The 9,503-nt window shown below is 45.0% G+C and overlaps 2 protein-coding genes across 2 annotated transcripts; both read left to right on the top strand.

Moving 5' to 3' along the window:
• The first annotated feature begins 3,053 nt into the window (after nucleotides 1-3,053).
• Nucleotides 3,054-4,566, top strand: LOC103975175 (fasciclin-like arabinogalactan protein 2). Its single transcript, XM_009390084.3, has one exon. The coding sequence runs from the start codon at nucleotides 3,146-3,148 to the stop codon at nucleotides 4,355-4,357; it is 1,212 nt and encodes a 403-aa protein (XP_009388359.2). The 5' UTR covers nucleotides 3,054-3,145; the 3' UTR covers nucleotides 4,358-4,566.
• Nucleotides 4,567-6,983: 2,417 nt separating this feature from the next.
• LOC103972713 (vegetative cell wall protein gp1-like) lies at nucleotides 6,984-9,334 on the top strand. The gene is made up of 3 exons (XM_065194296.1): nucleotides 6,984-7,323; nucleotides 7,429-9,058; nucleotides 9,298-9,334. Exons 1-3 carry the CDS (start codon nucleotides 6,984-6,986, stop codon nucleotides 9,332-9,334), a joined length of 2,007 nt encoding a protein of 668 aa, XP_065050368.1.
• Nucleotides 9,335-9,503: the final 169 nt, after the last annotated feature.

The following is a 9,503-nucleotide window of genomic DNA, read 5'->3' as shown; positions in this document are numbered from 1 at the left end:
CGCAGCGGGCAGGCATGGTTGTCGGTGATGCATGCAGTCTTTGGAGACCTTCTCGAGTCCCGAAAGACCGACCATCTATTGCTGCGAGTAGAGCAACCTGCTTTGTTTCTTAGACCTCAGTCAATATACATTTTCTTATGACAAAAATAGTCGAACATCATCAAAGTCAGTCATTAAAAAGGACTCGGAAGACCTTTTGGGTGTGAGATGAGTGTAGCAAACCAAATCTTTCACACTCAAACTCCTCGAGGCTTTGGTACGCCATCCCTGTCCGGTGTTTGACGTTTTGCTTCAGAGGAAGTATTGCCAGAAGAAGTTACTCTGTCTACTACGTAACACATGAATCAAGAAGAAGAAGAAGAATACAAGTGCAGCACAAACTTCGTGGCTTCTGTTCTTTTTATCTTGGAAAGAGGGCACACAACGTGGAATCACCCACGGCATGCATATATTTAAGAAACATGTTAGAAGATAACACTGTCGGCATCGTTCTGTTCAAAGTCATAAAAGCATTCATCAGAGAGCATGTTAGAAAAATGATTGCCAGCCTGTTTTCACTTAGATTTCCTTTTCTTTATGAATTTAGTTTAGTCTTTCTTCGCATCTAACGAAAAAGGATAATTTTTATTGCAATCGATAAATTCATTTCTATTTAATAAGAAAAAAGGTCTCTGAATTCTAAACTCAAAGATGACAGAATGTAAGCCGTGGAAAGGCATCCGATGTCCTTTCACACGTGATATGACGAATGCGACATTTGAACTCAGAACTTTACGATATATTATTAAAGTTTTTACCAACTAAATTAATTGATATTTTCAATATATATATATATATATATATATATATATATATATATATATATATATATACTTCTATAATTGTCTGCTAATGCATAAGAAATAGTCGAAATGCTTTCATTGCTTGTATAGAATAACAATTCGTCTTTATTCATCATATCGGATTACTTATAAAATATATGTTCAATATGCAATAATTCAATGATCAATGGATCCATGACTTTGATCAATTCGGATCTGGTTCATTATGACATACCTTGTTTTAGTAAATCATAATGCACCATGATATTTATTATTAGAGAAAAAAAAAGAAAAGAAGAAAGAAATGTATCAAAACGAACAATAGACTCATATGTAGTACTAGTATGATCGCAACTAAGTTAAAATTATCGCCCGACACCTAAGTGCACATCACGGATAGACTTGGATAGAATGTGGGTTGTTTTTTTTTAATCCTTCTTAATTTGTCTCGGATGAATAGACATTAGATCGCACGGGAGTGATTTGACCTATCATAATGAAATTATCGTAACTTTCTTAAATGAACTCAAAATAATTATTATTATTATCCCAATATGAAAGGTCCTCTTCGATCACTACATGATTAATAATAAAATTATCATCATAAATTTCAGACCAAAAAATCATTATTTCGATCGTCTATGGTATTATTTTCTTTCACTCGATGGAATAAAAGTAGGGTAAGGACTTTCGAGGGACGATAAAGAATGAGCTAGCCACTACATCGCGTAACATTCAGGTTAAAAGGAAAAAAAATATATATATATGTAACAAATTAAATTGTAATGTTAGGTTTTAAAATGATTTATCTCAATCAAGCATATCGAACAAAACCTTGTTAATATACAACTTATTTAGATTGTTTGGAAGGAAGGTGAAGTGTCAACTACAAACGTGAGAATCTCCTCCATTTGTTCTTCCTAACGTTCATATAAAAACAAACCTATACTAAAGAAAATTCTGATATTTTAATCATCATCCCACTGATTGATCACTCGGAAAAGATAAATGTGCACACCTACTAATCCACAAGTTGATGCGGATGCATTATCATATGATGCAAGATAAAGTGTATGCATCATTACACATACACCTAAATCTTTAATATATTATATGAATACTCTTCTCGTATGATAATAGATCAAGTGAAAAATATATGATGCTACAACCTTCCACCCCTGCATTTATTAGGGTTGGTAAGGCCACTTGTTAGGGAGCTGCCAATTAGTCATGTTTCCTCCGCCTTGTCATACCATTGCTTCTCACTAGCAAATAAAGGACAGCCACAGCCATCGACCATTTCTACATGGAGGAAATCTGTCATCGACCAATAATACCTCCATCTCATCCTCACTGGACTGCAGCCGCAATCAAGTGCATGTCTAATTTCTAATTCTCTCATACCATACCCTCACCCTTGCATCTTGTTGGCATGCAACATGAAACACAAGTGGTTAGGTGTAATAGAGTTGGATGCCACAAGAAGAAGCGGAGATCATGACAATGACGATGGAGGTGAAGTCTATCAGGATCGAATCGAGGGGGACAAGACAACAGCACCCGAAGAAATCCGTGGCCCGAGAGATGTGGTTGATGGTGATGATGATGATGGCAATCAACAAGGAACGTTGATCTCCGTTGGAACATCATTGTAATATATCGACTCATGCCGACATAAATACTGACATGTGGGGATTATATATATATATATATATATATATATATATATATATATATATATATATATATATATATATATATATATATATATATATATATATATATATATAGCAAGTTAGAATTACGCTGTCAAATAGATATAAGAAAAGAGGAGGGAGGCGCAATGGAAGAATAGATCAGAGGCGGCGGGGGGATGGGGACGGCTGACCGAACAGCCACTCCAATCAGCGGACAATGAACGGCTATGCGGTGTCCGCCACCGTCACGCAACAGAAACGGACGAACGAATAATACGGCGCCTCCCCGTCTCGCCACGAGAAGCCTCGTCGGTGGACGCAGCGGCAACTCCTTTTCCTTAACCTTTGCCTGCACCGCAAACGTGGCGAGACTGCCAACGACAGTTCATGACAGCCTGGCGCCCGTTTCATTCGCCCTTGTACTTGTGCCCCTCCGCTTTTCCTTTAACCACGCTTCTGACACTGCCCACATCGTGGCATTGCTTGTAGATAAATGCAATGCCGAGGGCATTTATACCCCCACCGTGGCTATCTCCACCGCTACTTTAGACCTTTATCGCCCTACTCCTTCCTTCCTCATCGCTGTCTCTCTCCCCACTCCTCACTGTTCCGCCACTAGCATTCGCAATGCGGCGAGTTTTTCCTCTTCTCGCCGCTTCGCTTCTCCTGTTGTTGGCGGCCGCCAGCGCCCCGGTGGCGCAAGGCTACAACATAACCAAGATTCTGGCGGCCAACCCTGAGTTCTCCACCTTCAACCACTACCTTACCGTCACCCACCTGGCGTCCGAGATCAACCGCCGCCTCACCATCACCGTGCTTGCGGTCGACAATTCTGGCATGGCCGACCTCCTCGCCAAGCACCTCTCCGTCCTCACAATCCGCAACGTCCTCGCCCTCCACATCCTCACTGACTATTACGGCGCCAAGAAACTCCACCAGCTCACTGGCGGCTCCACCCTGGCCTCTTCCGTCTTCCAGTCCTCCGGCCACGCCCCCGGAACCACCGGCTACATCAACATTACCGACCACCGCGCCGGCAAGGTCACCTTTGCCGCCGAGGACTCCGGTGGCGCCCCTCCGGTCTCCTTCGTCAAGGCCGTGAAGGAGATGCCCTACAACATTTCCGTGCTGCAGGTGAGCACCATTCTTAGCTCCCCCGAGGCGGAGGCCCCCGTGGCGGCCCCCGCCCCTGTCAACCTCACCGCGCTCATGGCTAAGAAGGGCTGCAAGGCCTTCGCCGACCTGCTGCTCGCCCGCCCGGACGTCCTCCAGATCTTCCAGGACAACCTCGACAGCGGGCTCACCGTCTTCTGCCCCGACGACGCTGCCGTCAAGGCGTTCGCTCCCAAGTACAAGAACCTCACCGCCGACGGCAAGGCCTCCCTCCTCCTCTACCACGGCATGCCGGTGTACTACTCCCCGCAGCTCCTCAAGGCCAACAACGGCGTCGTCAACACCCTCGCCACCGACGGCTCCAACAAGAACTTCAACTACACCGTGCAGACCGACGGCACGGACATCACGCTGAAGACCCGCATCGTCACTGCCACCATCACCTCTACTCTCATCGATCAGGACCCCGACGCCGTCTACGCCATCGACAAGGTGCTCCAGCCCCGGGAGCTATTCAAGCTCGCTGAGGTCGTCGACGCCCCCTCCCCGGCCCCCGCCGGATCCAAGAAGGCGAAGCACGCGTCGCCGCCCGCCCCTGCCGGTCCCGAGGAAGCCCCCGCGGATCAGGCGGCGGCTGACAACGCCGCCTTCAGGGCCGGCTCTGCAGGACGGTGGCTCGTCACAGCCGCAGCTTCTCTGGCGGCGGCGGTCATAGTCGTCGTCTAGTGAACGAAGCTCTCTCTCTCTCTCTCTCTCTTTCAGTCCGTTACAGTTGTTTTGCATTTCTTCCGTTTCTGTTGTAATTTGATGATTCGTGAGCGGGTAATAATTAAGGAGTGAGATGTATATTCGATCACATATTCCACGGAGTCTCTGTCTCTCTCTCTTTCTCTTTGGTGGGGAAATATACGCTGTAAGATGTGTGCTTTGAGTGATGATTTCACTAGTCTCTTAGACTGCAGCACAATCAAAATTTTGAGACCACATCACATGGTTTATATTCTTCTTGTCTTCCATCTTATATTAATAATAAAGGAGAAATGCACTTTAATTATATCCCCCACCCACGCAAAAGTAAAAAAATTGAGTGGATGCTCGATGCCAGCTGTAGCTGAGCTGTGCTGTGAGAGACACATGACAAAGAGATGAGGAGGGCACGTGGTGTGCTCGTCGAACCTCACACAACTCCATGGTAACATTTCCGTAGCCTAACGAGAATACAAATGGAAGTCACCATCCAATCGGACATGACGAAGAGATGAGTTTGCGTCGTTGCCGGTGATTGCACATTATTATTCTCCACCAACGCAGCTCCTATCTTTTCTCAAAGAATTCTCTCCCTTCTTTCGACGACCGCACTCAGTCTCGGACGGTCAGTTCTGCTGCGTTTGGTGGCGTCCACTGTGCCAACAAGACAGACAAATAATAGAAGATGAGATGGTACGCAGAAGACAACACAGCTGTTGCGTTGGCGGTTTCTCCGCCGCGGAACAAAAGTTAAACAGACTCCTCTCTTGGAGTGAGTGATCTTTGTAGATATTATTATAATTATTAATTGACTAAAGTACTAATGGTTTATGTAAAAAGAGGGCAATTTGGGTAAATAAATATTGTGAAGGCACCAAATAGTGGGGGTTGAAAGTGACTGCATATGACATTTCTTTTTTCCTACAGTTTTTGAACTTTTAACGTGAAACTAAATATGAGAGTATTAACACAACACTTATGATTATTTTTCTGTTAAATGGTGGTATCTTTTTTCTGATTTGTTCCGTAGCCTTTTTATCTCCTCTTGTTGTCATATTGCTGGTGGCTTAGCTTTTGTGAATATGACACACTCTCTCTACGCTTTTCATCTTTGTTAGGTGTAGTCTAGTTGGTATTAATATTTGCATTCTTGCATCATGTTGTGGTTATTGGAATTGAGAGATAATTATGGGCAAAGATTGTTATTTTGGATACGTACTAATGTTTCGAAGAAGAGAAGAAAGTGACAAAAGGTTCATGTTAAACTTAATTAGTCTTTCTCATCACGTCTTAAAAATCTATCATGATATCAGAGTGATCGTGCCTTGAGCAAGACTTCTTTTTCCTTACTGTCCAACGATAGTAATCCGAAAGCTTTCGCTCGACTCCTGATCTATGCATAGTCGAAGACGTCCACCTAGACTATTTCTCAAGTGGTCGAGTCTCGTCTCGTCTCGTTAGGGCACTTAGGTAGGTGCTCGAGAGCATAGTGACTTTAACAGTATCCCATTAAGAAAGAATAAAAATCAAAACATAAAATTTTTAAAATAAACCCCAATTCAAGCTTTTTTTTATATATATACTTTCATATAATCATCCAAGAAAAAAGTAAGAAGAACTAAAATGTTTTATCACATATTTCCACCTATACTTAAAGATATATATGTAATATTTATAAAATATTTAAATATTTAAATATAAAATATTTAATAAAAAATATTTTTTTAAAAAAATTAAAGATTAATAAAAAAACATAATATCACTTTTAAGTGTTATTTTCCATTAAAAAAATTAAAGTTTTCACTATATGAGATCATACTATTGTACATTCTCTCATATATATATATATATATATATATATATATATATATATACATATAAATATGTGAAAAAATTTCTGTTACTTTTTTTTTCTCTCACTTATTAGTGTTCTTTCGCATCCTTCCCTATGAAAATGGAAAGCTACTCGAGAGACATTATAGCATATTCAGATATGCTAATTTTTATACAATTTACAAGATATTTTAACTATTTTTATACAACTTAAATTTCTTATCCTCCTAACAATACTAACTCTAAAAACAATCCAAAAGATACTCCAACCATCCATTAAAATGATCTTTCCACAATCATATATTAGGTTTTCGTGCACAGAAAAAAAGTCCAAAAAACAAAAAAATTCAAGCAGGAAGACAGTGGAAAAGATTACAACTTTGAGAGCTAAAATAAACATAATTAAAAATCATTGCAGCTACGGAAATTGAGAATTTATTCTCTATAGACTCGAGATTAACCCATCTAGTGATACTCAACTTGCAAAGAGAAAATAATTACCATTCTTGTTTTTATAGTTTAACTTCTAATCTTAGTCCTAAATCCTAATCTTAGGCGCTATTGACTTAATGATAATTAAACCAAGAGGATTAGAGTCATAATCATTATAAGAAGAGGATTAAGGGCATCTTATAAATAGTTAGGGACTATAATATATGTACCAAACCACAAAATAAAAAGAGAGAAAAGACAACTTACCGTTCAAGACTCTGCCGCCTTCTTTCTTGAGAATCTTTGCCGGAAATACTCTTGTCCCCCGGAATAAGCCACAATGCACCGGAGGGAAAGTACCGCCAACGGTGACGACCAACCGCATGGCGATGACTTCCAGCGGAGCGAAGAAGCCGTACGTCCCCGCGACGGCAATGAGAGGCGGGTCGACCCCTCCACGCCACCGCCATCCCTTACGTCTCCGCACGAGCAGTCCCGTTCGGAGTACGACGAACATTACGGCGACCTCAGCATCGGCGAGGACTTCGACCGGAGCGAAGAAGCCGTGGGTATCCGGGACGGAAATGTGAGGCGGACCGACCCCTCCACGGTGCCGCCGACGCCGCCTCCGGGAAATGAGCGTTTGGGTTCCGCAAGCCGAGGTGCTGGTAGCGCCGGAGGTAGTTAAGAAACCGGAGGGCTTCTTGATGAAGGCCGCGAACAATCCGGCGATACGTCTCTGTTAGTCGGCGAACTCCATTGGTGGACCACCGATGCCGATCTAGAGGCGGAGCTCTGCAAGTATGGGCGTGTGAAGGAAATAAAATTCGATGTGTGGGACAACGGGAAATCGAATGGCATGTGCATCGTCGATTTCTACGACCCCATGGCCGCGGCTGCCTGCAGGGATGGCATGAACGGGCACGTTTTTAACGACCGACCGTGCGTCGTTGAGTGGGCGCCGCCGCCTATAGTTCCCCGGACGTTGGCATTGCCGGCACAACCACGAGGGAGCGGAGGAGGAGATGGGTCGATGCTTCCCTGTCCCCGAGTTGCGGCGGCTCCTCCTCCTCCTCCTCCTCGTCCCGCCGCGGCTCCTCCTCCACCTGCGGCGGCTCCTGTGAACCTGGTTTTCTTTGGAACTCCCCCTCCTCCTGTGAACCTGGCTTCGATGCTTCCATGTCTCCTAGTTACGGCTCCTCCTCCATCTCCCCGACTTGCGGCTCCTCTTCCTCCTCCTCCTTCTATGAACCAGGCTTCCTTTGGGTCGATGCTTCCATGTTCCCCAGTTGTGGCTCTTCCTCCTCCTGTGAATCCGTCTTTCTTTGGATCGATGCTTCAATGTCCCCCAGTCTCGGCTGCTCCTCTTCTTTCTCCTATTGTGAACCCGGCTGCTACATGTCCCCCAGTTTGGGCTGCTCCTCTTTCTCCTACTGTGAACCCGGCATTCTTTGGATCGATGCTTCAATGGCCCCAAGTTTCGTCTGCGGCTACTGTGAACCCGGCTGCTACATGTCCCCCAGTTTGGGCTGCTCCTCTTTCTCCTACTGTGAACCCGGCATTCTTTGGATCGATGCTTCAATGGCCCCAAGTTTCGTCTGCTCCATGTCCCCCAGTTTTGGCCGCTGCTCGTTCTCATCCTACTGTGAACCCGGCTGCTACATGTCCCCCAGTTTGGGCTGCTCCTCTTTCTCCTACTGTGAACCCGGCATTCTTTGGATCGATGCTTCAATGTCCCCCAGTTTCGTCTGCGGCTCCTCTTTCCCCTCCTACTGTGAACCCGGCTGCTCCGTGTCCCCCAGTTTCGGCCGCTGCTCGTTCTCCTCCGACTGTGAACCCGGCTGCTACATGTCCCCCAGTTTGGGCTGCTCCTCTTTCTCCTACTGTGAACCCGGCATTCTTTGGATCGATGCTTCAATGGCCCTCAGTTTCGTCTGCGGCTCCTCTTTCCCCTCCTACTGTGAACCCGGCTGCTCCATGCCCCCCGGTTTCGGCTGCTCCTCTTACTGTGAACCCGGGTTTCTTTGTATCGATGCTTCCTACTGTGAACCCGGCTTTCCTCGGGTCGGAAACGACGTCTGCTGGAGCGGCTGAGATGTGGCCAAATCCTGGAATTGGGGCGCGGTGGGGAGTTGAAGAGCAGCCGAGCAAAGGGGAAGATTCTGTGCAACAGGGAGAAGCGAGCAACGAGAAGAAGGATAGGGCGAAGCCGGAAACAGATCGGGAGACACAGCGTGATACAGAAACGGGGCAGAGCAGGAGCCGGGAAGTGGAGAGGGACGAAACGCCGCGGGAGAGACGTAGGGAGGAGAGCGACGGGGGAAGGCGAGAAGATGCCCGAAAGGGATCGGCACGGCGCTGGGTACAGGCATGCCGACCGTCACAGTCATCGGGTTGGTCTGCAGCAGGGAGAAGGTAGCCATGGGAAGAAGGATGACGAGAAGAAGCCCGAAAGCGATCGGGAACCCTCTCACCCTCAGCAAAGTGAGACAATCCTTCCACCGGAAAAACTAGTTAAGCTACAATAAATACTTTTATTACTTTATGCACATGTCATATTTATTCCACTATAATTTAGTGTAGTACATATAGACGCTCTTTTATTTGGTAATTTTAAGAGACATTTGAGTTGAATATATTGTGTACATTTGCAGGATTGGTCAGACGGACATGACGGAGTGGAGATGGTGATCCTGAAACACACTAGTTTTGCTGTTATAACACTGTACAGACTGAGGTTAATAACATACTGGAAAATTACTGGAAGATTGCGAAGACATTACCCCTCTTTCTTATCCCTCTATCTTGGCCAGCTAGCATTTCACTTCATTCCATGGTACTGATGACATCGAGTTTCACC

Source organism: Musa acuminata, chromosome BXJ1-8 (assembly GCF_036884655.1).
Source record: "Musa acuminata AAA Group cultivar baxijiao chromosome BXJ1-8, Cavendish_Baxijiao_AAA, whole genome shotgun sequence".
In the NCBI taxonomy this organism is placed as follows: domain Eukaryota; kingdom Viridiplantae; phylum Streptophyta; class Magnoliopsida; order Zingiberales; family Musaceae; genus Musa; species Musa acuminata.
The sequence above is the reverse complement of the archived record's forward strand: the minus strand, read 5'-3'. Positions and strand labels throughout refer to the sequence as shown.

Excerpts from the sequence above, each read along its gene's own strand:
- LOC103975175 (XM_009390084.3), top strand. The coding sequence starts at position 3,146 with ATGCGGCGAGTTTTTCCTCTTCTCGCCGCTTCGCTTCTCCTGTTGTTG.
- LOC103972713 (XM_065194296.1), top strand. The coding sequence starts at position 6,984 with ATGCACCGGAGGGAAAGTACCGCCAACGGTGACGACCAACCGCATGGC. Across the intron at positions 7,324-7,428 it reads AGGTGCTGGTAGCGCCGGAG|AGGCGGAGCTCTGCAAGTAT; the intron begins GTAGTTAAGAAA and ends ATGCCGATCTAG. Across the intron at positions 9,059-9,297 it reads TGGTCTGCAGCAGGGAGAAG|GATTGGTCAGACGGACATGA; the intron begins GTAGCCATGGGA and ends GTACATTTGCAG.